At 42.4% G+C, this 27990-nt stretch overlaps 1 protein-coding gene across 1 annotated transcript in view; it reads left to right on the forward strand.

Annotated features, from left to right (window-relative positions):
* SV2C (synaptic vesicle glycoprotein 2C) overlaps positions 1 to 27990 on the forward strand; it is a 207182-nt gene that overhangs the window by 25679 nt on the left and 153513 nt on the right. The window contains exon 2 of the mRNA XM_081230827.1: positions 9126 to 9806. Within this exon, the coding sequence (XP_081086953.1) occupies positions 9227 to 9806 (580 nt within the window). The 5' untranslated portion in view covers positions 9126 to 9226. The remainder of the gene's footprint in view (positions 1 to 9125; positions 9807 to 27990) is intronic.

A 27990-nucleotide genomic window follows, 5' to 3' on the forward strand; every position in this document is an offset into this window, starting at 1 on the left:
GTTTTTCTAAGCACAGGTGTTGTTGAAATTCTATTCTTCACCGTATTAGAGGGGAAAATATCTTTCTGTTCTAGAAAAACTATATATCTGTATGCTATAGAGGAAAAAATTTCTTTTCATTGTGTAACCTTAAAATCATGGAACCTTTTAGGACATAAGAAACCATATATTTTGTTTTCAGGCTGAAGCCTTAATTATCTTCTCCTTGACCTAGGGATCAAATGGAAATAAAATTTGAGTTCAGTACTCCCATCATAAAGCAAATGGAGACAACTTGTTAATTTGTTTGATTGTGCTGAAAAAAAAATGATCTGGTGTCTGGCATTGTGTAGACAAAGAAGAGGTTGTCTAACTAATGTGCTGTGTGCTTATGTTGTTTTCCTGTTATTTTCACCATTGTACTTTTGACTGTAGCCCAAGGTCCCCCAGCCAGTAACTGGCAAACTAGTGATGTAAGGGCAAACTGTCTGACTTTCTTTTCCTTTTGATGGTCTTTGTGAGTTTATGATTATGGAACCGACCTTTTTGCTGTCAGCCCCTTGGAGAGGGAAACTCAAAAGAAGACTTTGTGTTCAGGAACTAGTTTTCAAGTCTTAATTGCTTGCTGTCTTATTGCATACGACTTTAAGATACATGAAGATTGCAGTGAAGGAATGAAAGAAAGGACAAAAGGAAAGTGATCGGAATGTTTCATATGTGTTCATAAACATTCTATTTTTCTTCTTTCTGTTCTAATATCAGAGGAGATGTAAAGGGCTAACCTCTGAGGTTATAAGAATTGTGCCATTTACTATGTCAAATGGACAGTATATCTCTGAGACTTGAAGTATCTGCCAATCTCATTTTGGAGATCAGAGAGGGATCATATGTCATAATTCTTAAGTATGGTCAAATATGGGTTCATTTCATTTACAGTCAGTTTTCTAACAGTTTTATGGGTTGAATAGCATCTCCCCCAAAGATATGTTACAATCCAAAGCCCCAGTACCTGTGAATGTGACCTTGTTTGGAAATGGAGTCTTTACAGATGTAATCAAGTTAAGATTAGGTCGTCAGAGTGGACCCCAACAGGACTATTGTCCTTATAAGAAGAGGGAAGTTTGGACACAGACACAGGGACAGAGCAGAGATTGGAGTGATGCAGCTGCAAGCCAAGGATTGCTGGCCACCATGAGAAACTAGGAAGAGGCAAGGAACGATTTTCTCCTACAGATTTTAGAGGAAGCATGGCCCTGCTGACAGGTTGATTTCAGATGTTCAGTCTCCAGAACTGGGAGATAATCAATTTCTGTTGTTTCATGCCACCCAGTTTGTGGTACTTTGTTCTGGCAGCCCTAGGGAACTAATATACTTCTGAACTTGTTTATTAGTTTTACTCTTTTTTAAGTGGAGTCCCTAGAATTTTCTATATCTCAGATGTATTGTATTAAGAAACCAACACAATGGTTTGTGCCCAGAAGAGATATTTCAAGACACAATGACTTAAGTCAGCTCTGATTTTCCATAGAAACAGAATAACAATTAGGGGTTGCATGTTGTTACCATCTGTTCTTCAGAGAAATGACCTCCCACAGTATTTTTCGTCAACTAACAAATGTAAGTGGTGTCTCCCTACTAAATAGTGAAGTGTTTTCTAGCATGCATGTCACAAAGGCCCCCTCTGCTTGAAACCAAGGGCACGGAGGGAGTATCGCTTGTGGGCGTGCTCTGCGACTGCAGGGTGTGGCGCATGAATATCCTTGGCAGTGCAGCATCAGTAGGAAAGCACTTGGTGGAATTGCTTTTCTTGCCTGTAAAGTTAGTAGGCAGGGTGCTGTCTTGGGCAAAGGCATGTTCCTGGTGGAACTATTGATCTAATTCGGAAGACCCTCAGGGTTTGTGGAATTAACATTTGGGACTGGGCAGTCAAGAGCCGTCCCATGGGCCTCTGACTTGTGGTAACATGTCACAGGGCTGCCAGGCTGGTGTGCCGGAGTGAGCTATGGGGTGTGAGCCAGCCTAGCTGTCCACCAGCCCCGGCATTGCCCTGGAGCTCTGTTGATCTCAGTTTGCCTCCTTCTGTGAGGGTTGTCTTCTCGTCTTATGGTTTCCTTTGCTGTGCAAAAGCTTTGAAATTTAATTAAGTCCCTTTTGTTTTTATTTTCATTACTCTAGGACAGGGGTTCTCAACCCCCAGGCCATGCACCAGTACCGGTCCGTGGCCTGTTAGGAACCGGGCCACACAGCAGGAGGTGTGCAGCTGGAGAGCAAGTGCAGCTTCATCTGTATTTACAGCCGCTCCCCATCGCTCGCATTACCGCCTGAGCTCCGCCTCCTGTCAAATCAGTGGTGGCCTTAGATTCTCATAGGATCGCAAACCCTACTGTGAACTGCACATGCGAGGGGTCTAGGCTGCGCGCTCCTTATGAGAATCTAATGCCTGATGATCTGAGGTGGAGCTGAGGCAGTGATGCCAGAGCTGGGGAGTGGCTGCAAATACAGATTATCATTAGCAGAGAGGTTTGACCACATAGAGACCATAATAAATAAATTGCTTGCAGACTCATATCAAAACCCTATCAGTGAGTAGCAAGTGACAATTAAGCTGCGTCTGGTGGCAGGCTTTATAGTGGCAAGTGAGTTGATGTACTTCAATTGTACAGCTGCATCCGGTGGCAGGCTTTAAGTCAGAATCTGACACTTATTTTTGTCCGCATGTGGCCCGCCCATTATTTTATTTACCACTTCCATCCACGCCTCTTTCCCACACTGCACACTTGTCTCAGTCACAGTTTTGGTAAGCCCGCAAGCTAACCCTAGCCAAAATGAGTAAAAACCAAACGTCGCTGGAGAGCTTCTTTGAAAAGGAGGAAAGACCCAATGATGAGAAAGCAGAAGACTCTAAGACTGCCAGCAAGAAGAAAGCTGCATTTAAGAGAAGATACCAAGAGTCCTACTTAAATTATGGTTTCATCACAACAGGTGATTCACGTTCTCCAAACTTGCTTTGTATAATATGTGGCGACCAGCTATGCAACGAAACCATGAAAACTTCAAAACTGCTTCGCCACGTGGAGACCAAGCACCCTGCATTAGAAGAGAAGGCTTTGGAGTTTTTCAAAAGAAAAAAATGTGAACATGAAGAACAGAAGCAATTATTGAAGGCCACCACGTCATCAAATGTGTCTGTGCTGAGAGCATCATTCTTAGTGGCTAACAGCATTGCTAAAGCTAAGAAGCCCCTTACTGTTGGTGAAGAGTTGATCCTGCCTGCTGCTAAGGACATTTGTCATGAACTTTTAAGAGAAGCTGCAGTCCATAAGGTGGCACGTGTTCCTCTTTCGGCAGCACCATAACTAGACGAATTAATGAAATAGCAGAGGATACTGAGGCACAATTGTCAGAGAGGATTAATGAGTCCCTGTGATACGCAATCCAGGTTGACGAGTCTGCCGCTGCTGACAATAAGGCAAAAATGCTTGTTTTTAAAAATTTATTTATTTATTTATTTATGGCTGTGTTGGGTCTTCATTTCTGTGCGAGGGCTTTCTCTAGTTGTGGCAAGCGGGGGCCACTCTTCATCGCAGTGCGCGGGCCTCTCACTGTCGCGGCCTCTCTTGTTGCGGAACACAGGCTCCAGACGCACAGGCTCAGTAGTTGTGGCTCACGGGATTAGTTGCTCCACGGCATGTGGGATCTTCCCAGACCAGGGCTCGAACCTGTGTCCCCTGCATTGGCAGGCAGATTCTCAACCACTGCGCCACCAGGGAAGCCCCAAAATGCTTGTTTTTGTGTGATATTTTTTCAGGATGATGTACATGAGGATATGTTATGTGCAGTTTTGTTGCCAGCCAACACCATAGCTGCAGAACTATTCAAGTCTTTGAATGATTACATATCAGGAAAACTGAATTGGTCATTTTATGTTGGTATATGCACCACCGGAGCGGCTGCCATGACTGGACGGCTTTCTGGTTTCACTACTCAGGTCAAAGAGGTCGCTTCTGAATGTGAGTCTATGCACTGTATCATCCATAGAGAAATGCTGGCTAGCCACAGTGAACAAACTGTGGGCAGAGGTTCTTCCAAACCCCATGATGACGGCTGTAACCTTACATCAAGCAAAGTCAGTGTTTTTTATGGCCTTGTAAATGTTATAGTCCTTCCAAAATTGTCTCAAGGTTGTTCCTGATTCATCACTCTCCTTTACTTCCTGATGAAAAGCATGACGTAAATAATATTTCTTAAAAGTCGCTATAACTCCCTGGTCCATAGGTTGGATGGGCGATGGAGTATTTGATGGCAGATGCACTACTTTGACCTTGGGATGAAATTCGTCCATAAATGGGGGGTGGCCCAGAGTATTGTCGAGCAGCAAAAGAATATTGAATGGATGTCCTTCTTCAAGCAATATTTCTCTACCTCCAGGATACAGTGGTGGAAAAACCAGTCCTGGAAAATGGCCTGGGTAACCCAGGCTTTGGGGTTACTCTTCCACACAAACACAAAGAAGAGTGTTTGGCTCTCTTGGCTATGTTTTTAAGGGCTGTTGGGTTCTCTGAATGATAAACTAAGAGAGGCTTCAGCTTTATATTGCCAGAAGCATTGCCACCAAACAACAGGGTTAGCCTATCCTTTGCTGCTTTATAGCCTGGCATCAACTTTTTCTCCTTACTGATGTAACTTTGGTCTGGCATCCTCTTCCAGTACAGCCCTGTCTCATCCACATTAAAAACCTGCTCAGGTAAATACGTGTCTTCATCAATAATTTCTCGAAGCGTTTCAGGAAATTCACGGTCTGCTACCGTACCTGCACTTGCTGCCTCGCCACTTACTTTTACATTGTGAATGAAGGTTGGCTCTATCCTTGAACGCATAAAACCAGCCGTGGATGGCATTAAAAGACATGCCTTCTGATTCTTCACTGTGTTTCTTCTTCAAGTCTTCATAATGGCTTTTAGCTTTCTCTTGAATCAGCATTAAGCTGAGCAGGACTTGCTGATGCTGATCCTTCATTCACACACTGAGAAGCTTCTCCATCTCCTCCATCACTTTTCCACGCTTCTTCAATATTATTGTCGACATCATTGACACAGCAGACTTCACGTTTCCATGATCTTGTCCTTGTTCTTTAGAATAATGCCGATGGTTGAACAGTTCATGTTGTAAGAACGAGCAACATCTAGCATCTTTTCACCTCGCTCCACTCAATTATTTTCACTTTTGTTTCCATTGTTATCGCTTGGCACTTTTTAGCAGTACCAGCTACATCTCCACTGCTTTTACCCTTGCCTCTGAACATCCTGGGCTTGATATAAAGATACTATACTACTCTACTCTATACAGTACTGTATAATAAAGTACACAAAAGCACAGCCACTTGCAGAGGATGCACGCACGTGACAATGTATGCCAGACACACGAACTAACTTACGTGATTGGATGTGCAAACACACGTTCGCATCTTTTGACAGTTCGCAACTTGAAGATTCCTATGTAGGGCACTTACTGTAAAATTCTTATCACAATTCTTGGCATAGAGTAAGCACTAAATTAACTGTTTTTCATTAAAACAGTGCCTGGCACATATATGTGGTGTAACTGGGTGATCCACCCTGAAACAGAGGTATATTGTTTGCAGACATTGATGATGTGATAAGCAGCTGCTCATGGACATCCCTTAGGCCACCCCTGGTGTGCAGGCCACACCTGAGAACTGCTGCTTTAAGACAGGCCTGGCCTTCCAGCATAGATCCCAGGCTGCCATCTTCCTGGTGACCTTTGGAATGAGCCCAGCTTTTTGCATTTTTCCATTTACCAGAAAGAGTAATAGTCATAGATAACTCTCCCCCTGAGTAATCTGCCCACTGGCCAAACATCTTGCATATTTTCCAGGTATAGGTGGTAGAAACTTATTTTCCGGTTTAACATTTTATTTTGGGGCCATTTGCAGATTCACATGAAGTCCTAAGAAATAACACAGAGAGACCCCCTGATCCTGCCCTTCCCCGAGACTTCCTCCAATGGTGACATCTACAAACATCTGGATTTAAGCCGAAGTTTTGAATAAGTATTCCTAATTGCCCGTTTCAATACAAAAGCACTGAAAAATCTGCTTTACTTTAGTGAGACTACAAACTGTAAGACCTAATCTCTTCCATCAAGGATCCAAAAATCAACTGGAGCCTCGATTTTTGGCTGAGGAACCCAGAGTCCCAAAGAGAACTTACATACACACCGGCTTTGTTTTAACCTCAGAGTCAAAAACAGTTTTACAAGGAGTGTTTTTTTCTCTTTTTCAAAACCAAAATGTTTAACTGTAAAATTTTTTAAATGTCTTTTCATTACTCACGTGATTAGATCCCTTAGGGAGTTAGAATTATCCATTTTCTAGTCACAATCATGACTTTCAGGACACCATGCCTGTTTTCTGTCATCGACGTGGCTCCCATACTGGGAAATTTTGGTGGGTGAGAGCCCCTTAAAGCCTGTGATGAGAATATTTGTGCCTGGGAACAAAAGCAGGAAAGCCAAATACAGTCAATTTCTTTACTGTTTATTAGAAAAAAACAATTGAGGAAGCTTTCCACTACTAACCAGCATGCTGTTTGTAGATGGCATGTTACAGGGGTCAGGCTCTGCTTTCACACTCACCAATCTTTCCCTTTAATGGTGTTTTTGCTGCCGTGGTGCCCAGGAAGCAGCTGATGTGCCGTGTCTGATTTAATCGTCCATTTATGAATGGTAGACCAGTTGGCTCTATTTGTTGTGTGAAATCTTTTAATGCTGCCTTTCATTTTTAAAGTAGGAGACATCTCTCCATCGCCAACATCATCTATCGTCATCCTCCCTTTTTCTCTCTTTTCCTGCCTCCCCCTTACCTTTCTGAGTGCTCCATCCTCAACCTCGTTTCTCACTGCCTTCCCATCTTACTCTCCATATGGATCCTCCCATCTCTCCCTTCCCCTGCCTCTCAGCTCTCCAAAATGGAAAGAAAAGGGAGAACAAACAGGAACATCATTAAGACATTTGGCAAAAAAGCCTTGTAATCATATGTTTATTTTCATTTCATTTTGTCTTCTTCTAAAACACAGGCCTGAGCAGAGCCATGCTTCCGTTTGCCTACTGGCCATTTGCAGGTATCCAGTGGTAATGATGCCCAATCCATTTACAAACAAACATCTTTTTGTCTTTATTGCTGGGTGTGTCTGTCATGTCTGGAAGAGCAGTTTAAATGTACATTTGTAATAGCCGCTTACCAAGTATTTTACACTGGATGCAAAAGAACAGAGTAGAAATGGCCATTATATGAATCAGTATTTGGAATACTGCTACAGCACAAGGCTTGGGGAATTAATGATGGGGGAGAATGATTTTTTTCACCTTCATATCATTTCTGTGCAAGGTGGGCCTGATATTGGCTGACTTGGGCCACCAGAGCAGACAGTTCAGTGGACAAGTGAAAGAAGTCAACCTGATTGAGCCAAGACCTAAGGGGCTGTCCGTGAGAAAGGAAACCAAGTGATGGGTCCTGGGAGGCTGCTGACTCTGGTATCCAAGGCAGCAGCTAATTGCAGTCAGATAAGGTGGCAGGCAGTGTGTGTGTGTTGTGGGGGGAGTGTCTAGAGATGAAGAAGGTAGGGACAAAGCCTGGGGTTCTTACAGGGTGCATTGGGAAAGGAGTGGCTTCCCTGTTCCTGCTGGCCTGGGGGTGGCTTCTGAAAGGGCACATCCCCACTGGACAAGTCACATGTTCTAATTCAGTGATTATCAAAAATGTCTGTCAAATCATTTGATGAACCCTTCCAATTTCCTACAGATATGACCGCCATACTCGGGGAAAATACTCATTGTCAGTTTTGGGTGCCATGTGAGTCTCTGTTATCATTTACTGGAAGGAGATGCAATGAAGGTAGAAAGGAAATGTATTTTATAAATATTTATAGGCATAACTCAGAGATATTGCTGGTTCGGTTCCAGACCACCATGGTAACGTGAGTATTGCAATAAAGCAAGTCACACAAATTTTTTTGGTTTCCCAGTGCTGTAAAAGTTATGTTTATACTATACTGTAGTTGGTTAAGTGTGCAATAGCATTATATCTAAAAAATAATAGACAATACCTTAATTAGAAAATACTTTATTGCTAAAAAACACTAAACATCACTTGAGCCTTCAGCAAGTCATAGTAGTAACATCAAAGATCACTGATCACAGATCACATGACAAATAAGGAAAACGTTTGAAATATTAGAAGAATTTCCAGAATGTGACAGAGAGACAAAGTGAGCAAGTATTGTTGCAAAAATGACGCTAATAGATTTGCTTGACTCTCGGCTGCCACAAACCTTCAATGTGTTGAAAATACAGTATCTGCAAAGTGCAATAAAGCAAAGCACAGTAAAATGAGGTGTACCCATATATGATTTAATAGCATTGTATATGGGGAGGCTTGCTTAGTTTTTTGTTTGTTTGTTTCTTCATTGTGAGGAAATGAGGTCAGACGGGATTGTTTTGCTATTCTGGGTTTGCCTTTGCAGCGTATGTATGTATCTGTGAGCAATATTACTTGTCTCAGTCGGGGTCTGTCTTTCTAGCACTTTTTTTTTTTTTTTTTTTTTTTTTTTGCTGTACGTGGGCCTCTCACTGTTGTGGCCTCTCCCGTTGCGGAGCACAGGCTCCGGACGCGCAGGCTCAACGGCCATGGCTCACGGGCCCAACCGCTCCGCGGCATGTGGGATCTTCCCAGACCGGGGCACGAACCCGTGTCCCCTGCATCGGCAGGCGGACTCTCAACCACTGCGCCACCAGGGAAGCCCTTTCTAGCACTTTTGAAATAAGTTGGATGTACTTATAAAGGTGTAAGATATTCTGTTGTATTTTCAGGGGAATGCTTGTGCATTGTACGCAAACTTACCCAGGAGACAGGGTTCCTTAAAAACAATAATAATAATAGTAAAAACCCTAAATACTCCAAGTTCTTATCTCACTTGAGCAGAGAACCAGCAAACTGAGTGCTCAAAAGAAAGGAGAAGTGAATTCTGTGTCTTAGTCTATGGGGCCAGTGAAAAGAGACCAAGAATTAGATGGTGAAAAAGACTTGGAAAAAATTTAAAATATCTTCTGTGGGTTTTCTTCTCTTGCAGTTCCATTTTGAACCCAAAGTGGATGATGCTGTCAGGACTGAACCACTGACCAGAGTCTGTGAAAAATTCCCATCTTCTCATTGGCCATCAGTTGAGGTAAGATGGAAGACTCCTATAAGGATAGGACTTCACTGATGAAGGGTGCCAAGGACATTGCCAGAGAGGTGAAGAAACAGACTGTAAAGAAGGTGAATCAAGCAGTGGACCGGGCCCAGGATGAATACACCCAGAGGTCCTACAGTCGGTTCCAAGACGAGGAAGAGGATGATGACTATTACCCACCGGGAGAAACCTATAATGGGGAGGCCAATGATGATGAAGGCTCCAGTGAAGCAACTGAGGGTCACGATGAAGATGATGAAATCTATGAAGGGGAGTATCAGGGCATCCCCAACATGAACCAAGGGAAGGACAGCATTGTGGCAGTGGGGCAGCCCAAGGGCGATGAGTACAAGGACCGCCGGGAGCTGGAATCAGAGAGGAAAGCTGACGAGGAAGAACTAGCCCAGCAGTATGAGCTGATAATCCAAGAGTGTGGTCACGGCCGCTTCCAGTGGGCCCTTTTCTTTGTCCTGGGCATGGCCCTGATGGCGGATGGCGTGGAGGTGTTTGTCGTGGGCTTTGTTTTGCCCAGTGCTGAGACAGACCTGTGCATACCAGATTCGGGATCCGGATGGCTAGGTGAGTGCATCGTGTTAGAGAGACACGTTCTGAAACTGCTTTATTTGTTGAGGACAGTTAACAAATAGAATAAATACTTTTCATATGGAGCCCTGCATTTTTTCCAACATTTGAAAAATTTTAAATATGCAAAGGAATCAAAAGAATGGTACAGTGATGCCCATATATATCCACCACCCAGATTCTCTGGTTAAGATTTACTGTATTTTCTTTATCACCTAGCCATCCATCTATCTATCTATCTATCCAACAATCCCACTTTTATTTTTATGCTTTTTTTTTTTTTTTGCTGTACGCAGGCCTCTCACTGTTGTGGCCTCTCCCGCTGCGGAGCACGGGCTCCGGACGCGCAGGCTCAGCGGCCATGGCTCACGGGCCCAGCCGCTCCGCGGCATGTGGGATCTTCCCGGACCGGGGCACGAACCCGTGTCCCCTGCATCAGCAGGCGGACTCTCAACCACTGCACCACCAGGGAAGCCCCTATTTTTGTGCATTTTGAAGTAAGTTAGAGCAATACATTTTAACTTAACACTATTACAAATGTTGCATTAGTTTCTCCTTTATTAACTTTCAAAGCCATTATATGAAACTTATCTGACACTTTTCTAAATACAGAGGTTAATTCTACAAAACTCTGACTAATGTGATTTCAAATTTATAACTTTATGGTTTAAATAATTTCGGGACTCTGACAATTTTTATTTTTTCTATAATCTATGTGTATGTTTGCTTATTGGTTTTTTTCAGTTACCCTTATTTATAGAATTGTCTCTAGATGACTTTTTCCTTTTCCAAGTTTGTACCTTTTTGCCTACACTGGAAAAACTTCCTTTCCTCATAGGACTTAAAAATCGATTTCGAATCATATTAGTATTTAAATTATATGTGTTAAAATAATATGACCTCTCTATAAAATAGCTAGAGAGCAGGTTTGATTTTTATTTTAAAGTTACTGTGCACTCAAGGTTACACAGCTGTAGTTAACATTCCCACTTGCCTATGGGAGTGAAAATAAGAAGGCCAAGAAACATGCGCACAGCAGACTATCCCCAAAGCTTAAGGTTCACGTCAAACACTTGGTACATTAAGTCATGAGGCCTTTCAAACCCCTTTTGCTCAGCTCACCTCAGAGAACATGTTTATGTGCATATTAAACCTTTATGTGTTTCAGAGTCTGTGAAAGAAAGAAAGAATACTTGGTGTCTCTGTTTCCAAGGGACTTTTTAAAACTAAAGTTTGAAAAACCAAAGCATACAAATCTTTTTGTAGTTTAGTAACTCTACTAAGTAATGTTACAATTATTGATGCTGAGAATTTTTCTGTGGAAAAAAAATTAAATGTCATCTACTTACCTGCTCTATGACAACATAAGAGAGAGAATCATGCATGAGACAAGGATTTACATCTTGTTTCTCTTATATGATCCACTCCTAGCATTTGTCTCTTTTTTTATTTTTAAATATTCATTATAAAATTTTATTTTTAAAATATTTTTATTGAAATATAGTTGATTTACAATGTGTTAGTTGCAGGTATATAGCGAAATGATTGTTATACATATATATCTTTTTTAGATTCTTTTCCATTATAGGTTATTACAAAATATTGAGTATAGTTCCCTGTGCTATACATTAGGTCCTTGTTGTATATCTATTTTATATATAGTAGTGTGTATATTTTCATCCCAAACTCCTAATTTATCCCTTCCCCCCCTTTCTCCTTTGGTGACAGTAAGTTTGTTTGCTATGTCTGTGAGTCTGTCTGTGAGTTTCTGTTTTGTAAATAAGTTCATCTGAATTAATTTTTTAGGTTCTGCATATAAGTGATATCATGTGATACTTGTCTTTCTCTGTCTGACTTAGGCATTTGTTTCTTTAATTTCATACCTGGAAGAGATGGATCCATAGAAGCCGGGAGGGGTGAAGGGGAGGGAGTGGGGACGTATATTGCATGGCTTTTGCTGGTGGATTCATTTGTGTGTTCAACTATCAAAATGCAAATCAGGTTCAGAGGAGGGTCCTTAGTTATTTGTCAGATTGATCATTTCAGCATATCTGTTTCATACGTAGCACTGTATTTTGTTTTTTGTGTTTTCCTTTGGTGAGCAAGTCTACCCACTGTAAGCCTCGGAGTCAAAATATTTATCACGATTTTGCTAATGGAATATATGAGCAGAATGTTTTAAGAAGACAGATAGTTAGAAATACATCTACACAAATATTCAATACTTGCAGGCTTAAATTTAGAGTAGCAAACTTTTCATGTTATGATCCTAGCTTTTATATTGGAAGCATTTCAGAAAAATCTAAGCTGAGCTAGCCCTTTATCTTCTCTGTGCTGAATGGAAGTGCAGTATCACATGTGGGGCTCCTGTCAGTCTGTCCCATAAACCCATAAACCCTGATGGTGCTACACACCCCCAGGTGGCATGCACAAGTGTAGATAATGCTGGGGAACAATAGGAGCGCAGATATTTTCATCTCTTCGTAAATGTTACCTACTTTAGTGAATTAAAAATGTGGCCCCAGGAATGTGTGGTTTCACTCCACGTTGTGAGTCCTCCACAGAAGCATTTTAATGGTCTCCTAACTGTGCCTTCCGGACTCGCATTTCAATTAATTTGCCGTTGTAATTTCACTTATAATTGCATTCTGATGGAGTCTTTTTTAGACAAGCATGTAAATTGTTTTGCCATTTTCATTTCATGGGATAATAGCTTTGTAATATAATTACCACACTATATGGGATCAAAATGCAAGAGAGGAAGATGCATGGCCCATGTTTGATAGCCTTGGGAGGAGATAAATTTGCAAAATAATTTCTCATTTGCCACGAAGCATTGTGTCATTTCCCTCAAGGAAAACTAGGAATGAAGAATGCTAACCAATTTATGTTTTAATTTTGGGGGAGATAGCTCCTCTCTTTGTGTTTGCTAGAAGATTGACTTCCAGGTAGTCAAGGGAATACCTCGTGTGCGTGTGTCCGTGCTTATGGCCTGTGTGCATATGTAACATTGTTAATCAGGCTGGGAAGAGGTTAGAGAAAATATTTAATTAATTATCTAATGAGCTGTCCTTTGGGGGAATAAGTACCATCCCTTTAAGATAATCCATTTTCTGTTGCCAAAGTCTGTTTATTGAGAATTTATTATGTGCAAAGCATAATAAATGTTACCACAGGGGATAATCGGACAAAAAACAAAAACAAAAGAGGGTTTGTGTATCCAGGGAAGTCATAGTTCAGCATGGAGAAATGACAGATGTTTGCACACCGCCAGGACAAGGAAGCAAGTATAAATAACCAGAAGAGAAGTGTAAATAAAGAGACTTCAGGCTGGGAGACCACATAAGGGGTACAGACCTGACTAAGGCAGTGGAAGGAAGGTATGGATTGGAGAGCTGGTCCAGGGGTAGAGTCAGCAAGGATCTGGTCATTGGTTAGTTTGGAAGGGGGAGGAAGAGGGCAGTTTATGAAAGGAAGGCAATTCATCAAGTTAGGTAATGCAGAGTATAGGTTTTAGCATGAGGGAGAAAGAAGAAAGGTTTAGTTTTAGACTTATCACTTTGAGATTTCGGGGGGGTGGGGAGCAACCAAAGAAGAGCACCCAATGGGCCACTGCCCATTTGGGCTAAGATATCGAGCATTTTGAGAGCCATCTCATTTAAGAGGAAACTGCCCACGACCTTAACCAGGGAGAGGGAGGTTTCCTGCCAAATACTACTTGTGGGACTGGTGGTGAGGAAAATGTCATCAAGGAGGCTGAAAAGAAGCATCCAGGAGAGAGAGGAGGTCCGGAAGTTGCTGGAAGAAGGAAGGGATGTGCGACTCTTGGGTGCTGCCCAGTCTTGTAGTAAAGATAGAGACAGGCTCCTCAGGCCTGGCATTTTAAGAAGGTTTTGGCTGCTACTAATGGTCCTTCAAACAAACACAGTGTGCCAGGCTAGGAAGACTTTTTAAGGCAAGAGTCTGTGTATCGAGTGAAGTGACGGTACATCCTCCAGACTCCCAGCCCCTGTCGCAGGGTCGCACAGGCATCAGGCATTCTCCCCTCACAGTGCTGTGCCTCACAGCTGATGCTGTGTAAGTGAGCCCTCTCTGACCACAGCTTAGTTCCTGTCTAAGAGTAGTCGAGCGGGGCAGGTTGGGTTCTACGGAAAGCCCCAGACAGGAAGGATGTGTGGCGGATGACCAGGCTCAGCCGCATCCCAGCGCTCGCCCATCAGAGCACAGCAAGCACCTCACTGGCTGCTCTTTCCTTGCGCTCTTCCTTCAGAGGGGGCTGTTTCCTCCTAAGACCCACCTAGTGAAGCCGGGAGCCTAATCATTATTGGTCTACCTGCTTTCTGGATGGCGATCACAAAGCTTAGTAACTTTTAGGAATTAAAACATTATCATGGCCAAGTGTTGACTGGTACAAAATAGATGGAATATAATATATTCTAAACCAAAGCATAGTGGGAACTAAGCCCGAACTGAATGATAACTAAACATCATCTAAGGGTTTCTTCTAGCATTTATCAACTATAATGCCTAATTTCCACATGGCCTGGTGATTTTCAGGATGAGTTTTGGTACTGTAGTTGGGACAAAGCCAGATTACTATAGGATTCAAAAGTGAAAGGAGTTAAGCAAAATGGAAATAGCAAGGCCATTTCGTTTAATAAGTATTAGTTGAGCACCAACTGTGAACCAGATACCTGACAAGGTACATCAGGAGATATTCTGATGAGTATATTGTGATCTGTGTCATCCAGGAACTTTTTTTTCCAGTGGGATAAGTACCTTGTGAAGAGAATGTAAGTACATTATGTTTTTTCCATGACAGAGTTATTGAGCACAATGCTCTAGAATCACAGAGGAATTCCTTTGGGAAGTGGTAAAAAATTAATCTAGGAAGTGATGTTTAAATAGCGTTTTGAGGAATAAATAAGAGTTTACCAGGCAGAAAAGAGGGAGAATGGCATTCCAGGAAGATGTTAAAGTTGTCAAAGGATCTGAACTTTGTGGGGAATTGTGGGGAGTTCACCATGACAGGCGGATCTTGTTGGGGCAGACAAGGTCAAGTTGTGGGGCAAGTTGTGAAAGACCTTAATACAAATATTTGTTGAATGAATGAATGACAGTCTCTGAGATCATTAACACTTTAAGACCCCATTGAAGGTATAGACATATCTAAATTAAAATGTGTTATTTTGAATGGGAATTCATCAGTAATGGAGGAACACAAAAGGGAAAGTCATAGATACAGATGTTGGCAATGCCCTTCTAAATGCTGCTTGGGGTTGGGGTCCCCTAACCAAAGGATTTAACCCGTCTGGTTTGAGGGCTACATGTATTCCTATCGTAGTGAAGGCTGCATTAGGCAGTGTTGGCGTAGAGTTCGTGAAGATATGAATCCTGTAGCTAAGACCTCTTGTTCTAACTCTATGCTCCAAAGTAACATGAAGATTAAAGTTTAGCTCTCTAGAATTTGCCCATCAGGAATGCGCTTCCCAAAGGATGCCAGTCTTCTTGGCAATTCTGTGGTTTTTTTTTTTTTTTTTTTTTTTTTTTACTAACTGGGCTTTTTCCATCAGTCTATGGTGAGGTTGACTCTTGGGAGTCTGCTTCTGAGAGATGGATCTCTCCTTGGTGTGCTGACATGTCTGGTTTCTGAACATGTAGAACTGAGGTCCAGACCAGGATTGGGAGGAAGTAGCTATCACCCTGGGAGGCCTACTTGGGTCATCACCTGGGTTTCCCAGAGAAATATCCCATCTGCAGTACATACTAGTTTTCCTTTAAAACATCTACAATAATGGCTAGATTTGATTGGCATATTGGGCAAAAGCAGAGCTAGACCAAGAACATTTAAAACATTAAGAAGAGTATATTTGTATGTATGGAATTTTACTTGACCTTTTTTTTTTCATTTTTGGAAGCTCCTGAAAGTTTTAAAAATATTTCTAAATAATTCTAGAATAAATACAGAGTTTTGTGAGTTTATGATATATTTCTGGCCAGGAATGGAGCAGTGATTTTCACTTTACTCAATATTTTGCTATCAATCATTTCAAGTCAGACTCTTTGGCATTCCTGTATCTCCCATTGACAACTGTAGTGTTCATTCAACAAAAATTTATTGAAAAAAGAATTAAAATTAAAGAAGACTCAATAATTTATTGCCATTATATTCCTGGGTCTTATTTCCTTGGGTCTTTTACATCACCTACTATGTGACAAGCAGTGTTTTAAACTCTAGAGATACGATAGTAAATAAAACAGAAAAAAAGATCTCTGGTAAGCCTTAAGCATGTCTTTTAACCTCTTTTTATAGTTTTTACTTGGATGGTGTGGAATTCCTTAGAACATACAGAATTCTCTCTCTCTCTCTTTTTAATTTTTATTTACCACTTGTAGAAAGGGTAGTTTTCCTTGAAGGCTGGGCTGGATGGATATGACTTGAACTCAAACCTAATTTCTTTCTCCATCCCTCCATATGGTCCCTTATTCCTTTAGCTATTAACAAAACAAGAACTAGTTTGCTGGGATTTCTAGCTGCTTTATATCTAGATGTCTGTATTTGTGGGGGGGAAAAAAGCTTCACGTTTCTGAGATCCCCTTTTTTAAGTCCCATTGACTGTTGTTTACCACTAGACTGCCAGCAGAGTGTAGTGACTTCCTCCCTGTGTACTTAGCATCTTTCCAGGTGTGTATCACCCCTGCCCAGCGCTGCCAGGGGACCAGCATATCCAAGCTGATAACAAAGAGTGATGCAGAGTTTTTCCTCTTTTAGCTTTATTCTAAGATTTTAATCATTTGGCATCTAGGTGTGCTCTTAAAACCTGTAGCTTTGTACCCTAAAAGTGTACGCTGCAGGTTTCAGGATCAGCAGCTCTGCAGCCTGCCCAATCCCATTGTTCTCTACGTCAGCCTCTGTATCCTGGAGGGAGGTTTGATCTCTGTTGTGAGTGCGCCCTCTGGCTCTGTTTAGCCTCCTGCTGTCATAGTGATCCTGATTGGAATTAAAAACTTATTACTGACTCATAGAGAACATCCTGTCCACCAAAACTAACAAAATCTTATTTGGATTCATTATTGCCAAATGGGAAAAGAAGACTCAATAATTCCTTGCCATTATACTCCTGGGTCTTATTCTCTTGGGTCTTTCACATGCTCCTGGGAAGAGAGAGGTTTCTGACATCCGAATGCAGTCGGACTAAGTAAGCTGAAAAGATTCCTCCATCCAAGGAGTCTAGAGGAGAGGAGTGGTCTACAGGAGAGGAGTGAACAGAAACTCCGTGTTGCATTCCTGAAACTCACCAATAAGTACGTTCTGGGACTGTGAAAGCGTGATGGTACATGCCCTCGGTCACCTGGATGGTCCCTGGGGGGTTTCCCACAATACAGCTTTGAACCTGAAGGCTGATTCTTGCATCCTGAGTCCCTATATCGCTATGTCCTAGATTATTCCTGGGTGAGGATTCTGATCCACTGGGAGTACTGGCTTTACATATCCTAATTCAGTCTGGCACACACAGTGAAGGCACTGGAGAACTTGGTGATGTGTCATCGGATTACGGAATCTGTTCATTGTGGACTTTGATTTAAATAAGGCAGTCAGAATTGTGAATCATCCAATAACTGGATCAAGCCAAATACAAATAATACAGACTTGTAAGTTTGAATTCTAAACACCAAGATGCAACTGCACCTTTTCATGGGAAATCTAATGTCTCAATATTCTCACATAACAAGGGCTTTTATAGGACTTAAGTTTTCTGCAGAATGCTTCAGAGAGTAGGAAACGATTTTATTACATTCGTCTTGAAGCATTAGTCTGATGAATTGCTGATGTACGTATTCCCAACCCACGTATTTGCAAACTGACATTCTTACCTTACACTTTGAAATTTCTTATTGGTCTTTAAGGTTGTGAGAGGAAAAGTAAAAGAGGTCCTTGGGTATAGTTCTTACCTTCAATTTCAAAACTAAGGTCTGTAATCAAATACAAAATGATCAGCAAACAATGACTTCTTCCAATTAAAAATTTTAAATGTAAGGAATTTGCTTAAAAATAAAATGTAATGCTCCTTAAATTATCTTCACATCTCTCTGTTAAAGATGGTGAAGATGATAAATTTTATGAATATTTTACCACAATGAAAAAAAATGCAGTCTTCTTGTGCATATTAGGAATGAGCAAATATTTCTCAATATTGGAATATGCTTATTTCTACCATTAAATTTATTTTTTTACTCTCAAGACAGAGTCTGGAAAAAGAGAAGCTGACAGCTGAGAAAACTGTTGCAAATCCTAATGAAAGTAATTTCCATAGCCAACTTAATTTGTGGGGCTACCATCCATGTACAGTTGTGCAGGTTGTGACCTGCACAAAGACACCGGACTGGTGATGAAGGGGCTGGAATCCAGCCCTCCTCTACTCACCAAGCCACTCACCCAGGCTGGGGCTGTTTTCTCCTGCCTGGAGGAAGGGTTGACTTTCTAATTCTTCTACTCCAAAGAGGTTCCTTTTGTCATTCATCCACCCAGATGAGCACCTTTTCCCAGTCACACAGAGGTGCCTTTTGTGCCTGGAGGCTCTGTTACTTGGGGATCAACATTGGGTAGTGAGGAACCTCAGGAGATACAAAGGAGAAAGGAGATAAGAAAGCATGGTCTTACCCCTCCAAGAACTTAGGGCAGATTCAGAATATTCAAAAGAGTAAAAGAGATCAAGGGGAAAGTATAACTAAAGTGCAAATATAGGGACTTCCCTGGTGGCACAGTGGTTAAGAATTCACCTGCCAATGCAGGGGACATGGGTCTGAGCCCTGGTCTTGGAAAATCCCACATGCCACGGAGCAACTAAGCCCGTGCACCACAACTACTGAGCCTGCGCTCTAGAGCCCATGAGCCACCACTACTGAGCCCACGTGCTGCAAGCACGAAGCCCACGCGCCTGGAGCCCATGCTCCGCAACAAGAGAAGCCACTGCAATGAGAAGCCCGCGCACCATAATGAAGAGTAGACCCGCTCGTGGCAACTAGAGAAAACCTGTGTGCAACAACAAAAACCCAACGTAGTCAAAAATAAATAAGTCAATAAGTAAATGAATGAATGAATGAATAAAGAGAGAAGCCACCGCAATGAGAAGCCCACACACCGCAACGAAGAATAGCCCCTGCTCCCCACAACTAGAGAAAGCCCGCGCGCAGCAACGAAGATCCAACGCAGCCAAAAGAATAAATAAATAAATTAAAAAAAATAAAAAATAAAGTGCAAATATAACTCTATAGATGTTCACATAAGCAGTTACAGTTGTTGGATTTTAAGCACACTCAGATTAGTAGGAGGTTTATTTTAGCACATCACCTGTCAAACTGTCAAACTAGCTTAAAATATTGGGAAATGTTGAGAAATGAGGGAATGCCTTTTAATGCCTCAGAACGATAGAGTTGGAGAGAATGGACCAGAATGGACTTAGGGCTATGAAAAATGCTTCCATCAGGGGGCTCCAGTCCCACTCCTAACCAGGGAGCATGTGTGTATTGGTGGCCCAGAAGTTGCTGAGGTTTATTTTTTTGGAAAAAAAAACAAACAGGAAACGACATTTACAACTTCCATCAATCATAGGTTTCATTGTCTTAAGGTTCCTATTTCACTCATTCCAAAATCTGACACCAGGAGGTTTCTCTCAAAGGAATGGGGGGGCAGGAGGTTTCTCTCAAAGGAATGGGGTGGAAACCCCTTCAACAGTGTGGTCGAGTCCCTTCCACCCGGGGCTTGCGTTTGGCTCAGCAGGACTGGGAGGTGCTTGGCTTCTGTAGAGTCACCGGCCTGCCCGCTGTGTTGAGCTGAGAGAGAGAGCATAGCCTCCTCTTTGCATCCTTTGGAGACAGGCTGGTGCTCCAGAGACTCTGGGTGGAGATCTGGGAAGCTCTGAGGCCCAGAGCCCCAGGACACGGGAGCTGGGGGCCGGGGGGATGGGGGTGGGGGGGATTCCAGATCTCATCTGATCATGATCATAGCTAGGTTTTCCTTCCAACACTAACCTGTGTTTCTGGCATCTCAGGGGCAAGGAGCAGAACAAAAATTAGGGGGCTGGGCATATCAAAGACGTGCCGCCCTTCAGCCCCCAAAGGAGGGTCCTTGCGTGGAGGACAGGATGGGGTTCCCTTGGGCGTTGGGGAATCGAGCATGTGACGGGCTTCATGCTTTGCCCACTTTGTCTGCCTGTCTCAGGTTTGCGTTCACGCAGTCTCCTCTGGTCACTTGGCACCGTTGTCCTCAATAACTGACATCAATACAATTACCATTAAAAACAAGAGAGAAGGCTCTGCTTTAGGACAGTGGACCCCGCTAGTTATGCCACTGATGAGGGAGTTCTCACCCCCATGTAAGAGCCCCCCACCCCGCACTGTGGCCAGGCTGGGGCTTGGTAGAGTGGTCAGCGCCCATCTGTACCATCACGTCGGCCCAGTCACATCGTGGAAAGGGAGGGAAGGAGAGCAGCTTCTCTCCCGAGGCCCAGGGAAGCGCTCACAGAGAGCAGGACTGAGCCTCACCACGGGCACTTTTGCAGGGCATCTCCATAGCACCCTCAGTTAGTGCCTGGGAGAGGAGTTCTGTTTAGGTACCTAGCATAGGCTCAAGCTCGCAGAGGGGAAGTTAAAGGGGCTGCTTAGCACTCAGTGTGCACTTGGCGAATTTAGGAATGTGAAAGTTGGAATTGCTCTGCCTTGTGTGAATAAGGTGCTTTGAAGTAAGTGCTGGAGCGCGACTTTCTTCTCAGAGACAAAGAGTTGTTGTTGTTTTTTGGAGAACCAGGCATTTGGGGACTATTTCTGTAGCGTTTGAATTACCGAAGATCAATACACAAAATAAGGTATGTTCCCGATAGCTTTTGGTATTTAAAGTTAGGTATTTACAATGTCCAAAGAGAAGAGAAAAAGTAGTTTTAAGTAAAATCATTACCAAGACTGTCTTAGGCCTTGGGAGGGGTTTGTGTGAACCAAAGTGAGAATGAAATCTGTGTGCCCCCTTTTCTGCAAAAATGCTGACACCATGTGACATCACGGCGCAGTTAATATGAACATAACATGCCCATCAGAGAGAGGAGAGAACCGATGGTGAGAGGTCAAGTTTAAGCTCCCAAGCAAGATTTTAGCATGGGGTCCTTTTACCCTTCCCAACGACTACATAAAGCCAAATCGACCCAAGGGAGATCTCCTCCCCTCCTGGGATATGTGATACCATTGTCAGGAGGGGGAGAGCAGGACATGGGCATATTTGGAAGAGGACTGGGGAGGGTGCTCTCACCTCCGGATTCAAGAAAATCCCATTTACCTCTGTGGCCTTCTGTCTGAACCTTCCTCCCAGGCACTCAGGGATCATCCTTGGCTTCTGTAGGCTCATTCAGGTTGGCGTAGCAAAGATACTTCTACCACACGAAGAAATCTTCTCCTAGGGATTCAAGTGGACCATGAGAACACGTTGTGTTACACTCTCTGTGAAAAGCAAGGCTACTGTCTCTGCAGCCCGATGCTTCCTGACAGTGATCGAACTCGTGTAAAGAAGATTCCACCTTAAGGTGGAGTCAGCATCTCCCCCTTGTTATGTTAAAGAGGGAAATGGATGGACAGGAGGAAGCTGCGTGGTGGTTAGTGACGTCAAAAATTGGAAGGAAGGATGATAAAGAAATTGGATAATAAGAAAAAATAAAACAAGAAAAACCACGTAAAAAGTAAGCCAAAAAAAGAAATTTTAAAAAGAAAAAAAATTAAGTTCTGATGCATGCTACAACATGGATGAACCTTGAAAACATGCTAGGTAAATAAGCCAGTCACAAAAGGACAAAAGATTGTGTGATTCCACTTACATGAATTATCTAGAATCGGCAAATTCATAGAGACAGGAAGTAGATTGGAATTACCAGGTGCTACAAGGAGAGGGGAATGGGGAGATAATGGTTAATGGTTACAGAGTTTCTGTTCGGAGTGATGAAAGAGTTTGGAAATAGGTGGTGGTGATGGCTGCATGGCATAGTGAATGTAATTAATGCCACCGAGGTGTACACTTAAACATAGTTAAAATGGCAAATTGTATGTTATATACATTTTAACACAATACAAAAAGGGAAAAAAAGAAAACAGGAGGAAGGAAGTCATTTGGAGGTGTGCCCAGTCATCCTCAGAGATAGATGGAGTTCACCCGTCTCCTGTGTTTGAGGAGATGCTGGAACTGGCCGTGAGTCCTATACAGATAAAAAGGCAATAACAGAGACTTCCCTGGCGGTCCAGTGGCTAAGACTTCGCCTTCCAATGCAGGGAGTGCCGGTTCGATCCCTGGGCAGGGAGCTAAGATCCCACACGCCTCGCAGCTGAAAAACATAAAAAAGAAGCAATATTGTAACAAATTCAATAAAGATGTTTTAAAAAATGCAATAACAGAACAGCTTTTCCTGCCATGTTTCTTGCAGCTTCACAGGAATCAGGGCCTGATGGGCCCCCCATTCTTTGTCAGTAGCAGCTGCGCCCTGTAGCTTTTTTCCTAAGGGATTCCTGAGTAATTCTGGCATGGAGTTGGCTGTAATGGCCTCTCATGTAAGAATATTCTGGACTGCTGAATTTCTGTTGAGCCTCCTGGGAAATACTTAAGAATGTAGGGAGGGATTTGGGGTGGATCAACTAGGCTACTTAAAAATCAGAGGGGAAACAAACAAAACCTAAAACATTCTGGAGGCAATTTTTAGTTCACCTGGAGTCAGATAAATAATCATTAGATTAAAAAGTGTCGCTTCACTTATGTAACTTTTTTGAGAAGTGAGGTGTTTATTTTTGGTAAATAAAATAGCTTACCTCTTCTGGACATTCCAAATACTTGGTACAAAGCGTACCTCTTCAAAAATCAAAGCGCTTCGTGTTTAAGCCTGTTTTTTTTAATGGAAATCAAAGTGTTTTATATGATATCTAAATTTATCATATATCATTTAAATGCTTCCTGATGATTCAGGATGTTCATTTTTATTCTTTATACTTTGTTTTTTATTTACCCCTTTCTGTTACCCTGTCACTGTTGTCATTTTAGCTGTCTTTAATTCATCTCCTGATCTTTCTGGGCCGTGGATTAGGAAGCTAGATAGCGAGGCTTATTAAGAATTATGTGTTAGTTGGCCATAAAAAAAGAATGAAGTAATGCCATTTGCAGCAATATGGACAGACCTGGAGAGTATCATATTAAGTGAAGTAAGTCAGAGAGAGAACGACAAATATCATACGATATCACTCATATGTGGAATCTAAAAAAAAGATATAAATTAACCAATTTACAAAACAGAAATAGACTCACAGACATGCAAAACAAATTTATGGATACCAAAGGGGTTAGGGTGGCCAGGAGAGAGATAAATTAGGAGTTTGGGATTAACAGATACAAACTACTATACATAAAATAGCTAAATGACAAGGACCAACTATATAGCACAAGGAACTATATTCAATATCTTGTAATAACCTATAATGGAAAAAATCTGGAAAAGAATATATATATATATGTATAACTGAATCACTTTGCTATACACTTGAAACTAACACAACATTGTAAATTAACTATACTTCAATTAAAGAAAAGAATTACGGGAAATAAGAGCAAATAGACTGTGATTAGGAGAACTGATTGATTTTACAACTGAGCTTTGCACCAGGTATTTGGAATGTCCAGAAACCAAATTCTGGGTTCTGGCAGGGTAGGCATTGGAAAGACATTGGAAATTTGGCTTTTGTTGGGTTACTAGATATCTTTTCTCTCCAACTGCAAATAGCTCTCTGTAAATAAGGCTAGGGCTCAGCTGTGCACCAGCTATTCCTTCAGAAAGAAGAGTCAAGTAGCTGGTTTAAATTATTTTTATGGGTCAGGGCAGGGTATAAATAAATAATTTAAGAGTTTAGAATTAATACAAAATAAATTTAAGATTTTGGAATTTTAACTTCTTTATTCTTCATGACATGATCACTAGCTATGACTACGATCCTCTGGTCTCCCTTCCTAAAGGGTCTTTGGGATGGAGATTCTTGTCCCTGCAGCCCTCTTGCCTTGTCTTCTGATCATTCCTAGGAGTAGGGGGTGGAGGGCTTGGGTCATATCATGTCCCTGCTCAAAAATGTTAAGTATAGGTTGATTTAAACTCCTTAGAATGGCATTCAAGCTCTCCACAGTCTGGGCCTAATCTATTTTTCCAGTCGTAGCTACCACCAACTCCCCTGCCCCAGATATTCCGAAGTCAAGTGTAATTAGGGTTGCCAGATAAAATACCAAATGGCCAGTTAAATTTGAATTTGAGATAAAAAACAAAGAAATCATATTTTAATATAAGTATGTCTCATGCAATGTTTGGTATATACTTATGTTTATAAATTATTTGTTTACCTGAAATTCAAATTTAACTGGGCATCATGTGGCTTTATTTGCTAAATCTGGCAACCCTACTTGTAGTGGTGATGACAGGAGGGCTTAGAGTTTGTTCTTTGCCTTCTGTGTGTCAGGCTTCATCTACATCACATTAATTTAATTATCTCATTTAACCAAAATTATATCTGATCCCAGGCTTTCTGAATCAGTGCTATGGGATGACCCTTGGAAACTGTATATGTTGTATAAGTACCACAAGTAATTCTTACTCAAAGGGAAGTTTCAGAAACACTGTGATTTTGACCAGTGCTTCTCAGACATAAAAGTGCAGACAAGTCACCGGAGGAGACAGGTGTTGATAGAGCAGACCTGGAGTGGGGTCTGAGATCCTTTTATGCTAACAAGCTCCCAGGTGATGCTGGCACTGCTAGTTTCAAACCCCTCACTGAGCAACCCTGTCTTAGGCCCCCCAGCCAAGAAGCAGCAGCATCCCTAACAGTTATGATAGAAAGGTTCTAAATGATATTATCATTTCAAACAATGGAAGGGGTACATGTAAATGGGACTGATTTCCTTATTCATTAATATACAGTAACATCCATAGACAAGGGAGCATTACGTGCCATTTTTGAGGGAGGATTTTTTTTTCCAAAGACTAAATGTTTTATCAAAAGCTGAAGGAGGCACAGTTGTTTTTTCCTCCACAGAAATGGGTATTTGGCTTCTTTAGGCTGGTCTTTCTCCTACACAGTGGGGGCCATCATAGTCCCTAACCACATTTACAGCTCTGCATCCCAGAACGGACCCCAGATGTGCAGGGCACAGAGTGACTTTGCTTTGTAGAAATAGTTTCTCAGTGCCAGAGTCATGGTGATAAAACTATAATGTGACTGCAGGTTTTTCCCCCCTCCTATCTACATGAAATTTAATGGCTTTTCTGAGAGTAGCTTAGTTGTCTCAGCAGAATCTAGTTAAGTCAGAAATATTAAAAATACTACTGTGTCAGAAGAACTGATTGAAAACTAAAAGAGTCAGCCAAACTGCTAACAGGGACAAAAGGAAATCCTGCTGTGGGAATGAATTCATCCATAAACATATACGCCGGAGTAGAGGCAGATTATATATGTGAGGTGGTTGGCTTCTCAGAACCCTGTATCTATTTATTTAATTATCTACTTATTATTCCAAGTAATAGATTAGAGATGTCTTTGTGGAATGCCACCTTTCAAAACTTAGCAGTTCTCACCCAGAAAGAAGACTAGCAGGGACTTATCCATTCATTCATCAGATTCTCACTGAGCCTAAAGACACCGCACTGTGCTCTGCATCATGGCAAATACAAAGCTCAACCAGACGAAACCCAGGGCACAAGACACTTGTCACCAAAATGATATGGGAACCAGAGGACTGAGAGATGAATTCTGTTTGAGGGAGGCATAGATTGGAAAAAGTCTTCGGGAGACTGTGGTATTGGAGCCAGGCTTGGAATTGTGGGTAGAATTGGGACTTGCAGAGATGCAGGTGGAGAAAGGCTGCTTCTGGGAGAGAGAATAGGCTGAGCAAAGGCACAAAGGCAAGGAGATCTTAGACTGAGTATTGGGAGTCAAATGTTGTTCAGTTTTGTTGAAGTGAAACATACACAGAGGCGAGCAATTGGAAAGGTGGCTGGGGACCTACCTGTTCATGAAGAGGTTTCCGGGAGTTTCTTCTGGTGCAGGTGGGGAGCAGTGGATGTGTTAGCAGAGAAGTGATCTGGTGCGAGCTCTCCCTTAGGAGACTGGGCGTTTGGACTGGATTGGAGAGGACTGAGGTGAGGAGCGGCTAAGATGCATTTGAACTGTCCAGACAATAGGTGTCAAGGGCCTGACTGTGGGTGATGGCAGAGGGACTAGAGGGGAGAGGGTGTTTCCCAGAGAATTCCGGAACCTTCACAACCGACTAACCATGGGAGCAGGGACGAGGAACGTATCGTATGCTACTGAGGCTTCATTGCCAGGTGTTGTGTTTGGCGCAGTGCCTTAAACAGAAATTGGAGCTCTGGGATTCGTGGGGAGGTGAGTGGGAGGAAGGAAAATTAGTTTAGTTACTTGTACTATAAGCACAAGAACTGAGTGTCTCGTTCACAGACCACCCTTAGCACATAGCACAGAGCCTGGCGGTAAATGGTACCCAGTGAATTTCTGTTGAGTTTGAGAAGCCAACCAAGCTGCTCAGGAGAAACTGGCCAGGAAGGCATTTGGAAGTGGGTTCTGAGGCTTGATGGGGAAACTAGCCCTAGAGATGGGCATTGAAGACATCTTTGAACAGAGATGCAGAGCCCACAGGAGACAAGTGAGTTTTGGAGGGGGTAGCATGAGGAGGAGGGGGGCTAACACAGACCTTTTGTGAATGCTTAGGAGGGGAGAGGAAAAAAGTCATAAAATAAATGGTTTGAATGATAGAAGTCTCTTGCCTAGAGGCCAAGGGCAGAAGAGGTGGTCATAACTGACCGAGAAAAGGACTTGGGCCGTGGCAGTGAGAAAACTGTACCAGAGAGTGGAAAGGACAGACATCAGGGTAACTGCTAAATGGAGTTTTAATGTATATTTTTAAAGGGAAGGAAACAAATCAGTGTTAAAAAAAATTGGTCATAAGGTACTATGGTATATTTGTTTTGGATAATACTGCTAATAACATAATTACACCATAGACCGGAGCAGCTGAAAAACTATTACTCATCTTCTGCAAAGGCATAGTTGCAGATTTGTAGCCGTTATCTCATACTTCTGCGTCAGCACGTGCTAATAATCACATCCGGAATATCTATAGGAGATAAATGGGCAAACCAGAAGCAGACTGGGTCAGCTGCTGCTATCTCATTTTGTTTATTTTTCCAAATTGAAAACTACGTCAGTTACTGGTACCTCTGGATTTAAGAGTAAAATGAACTTTGCCATAATGGTCCCATTTAAGCAGTCAAATAGCAATGATAAAATGGTACAGAATTGCTCAGGGCAGGTGTGCAGATGGGGAAAAGCAGCTACCAGTTGACCACTCCCTAGGGGTGAACCGACTCAGTCAGAGGATCCTCTAAGACCACACACCACAAATTTACCCACTAGGTTCCTGCTGGATCAGTAAAGAAGCTTCCTGTCCCCTTCCCCCCTCCCCTCATTGGACACACTATATTTATAATGTAGGGACCTCGGCAGAGATACAGTTCACAGTCATGTGATGGTGGCCCCTGCAGATTCCTACTGCACATCTTACGGTGTATGGGATCACAGATCATATTTTCTCAGAGTCACAAGGCAATGTATTGTTCCCCCAGAGATGCAGTTTTCCCCCCTTAGAGAGAAAGAAATTCTATGGTAGTGACATGGAAGCTCATCCTGGCTGGACCACTGCGAAGCCCAGGAAGGGCCAGGGGATTGCCAGCTTCTCCTCAAGGTGGGGAAGGTACTTCCTCTGACCCCCCTGGGGCATCCTGAGATGCTCCTCTTTGGTAGAGGACCCCAGCACTTCCCCCACTTTGGAGCCTGTGAGGAATTCCTGTGCAAGGCCTCTTTCCCTGAGCTTCCTCTCAGCACACGGATTGACTCCTATGTGCCAGGTTCCAGACCAGATGCTGGAGCTGCAAAGATGTGGTCCTTGCTTTTGGACACTACAGGCTAGAGAGGGAGACAGACATATTGGTTACAGATGCTCTAGCAGGGAGATTCAATGGAAGGAACAGTTAGCACTCTGAAAGGTAAGACTAGAGAGATTTAATAGAAGCAACCCTAGACTTTGCTGATGATTTCCAGACACGTGTCT

This window comes from Mesoplodon bidens (genome assembly GCF_964165515.1).
Source record: "Mesoplodon bidens genome assembly, chromosome: 4".
Classification (NCBI taxonomy): domain Eukaryota; kingdom Metazoa; phylum Chordata; class Mammalia; order Artiodactyla; family Ziphiidae; genus Mesoplodon; species Mesoplodon bidens.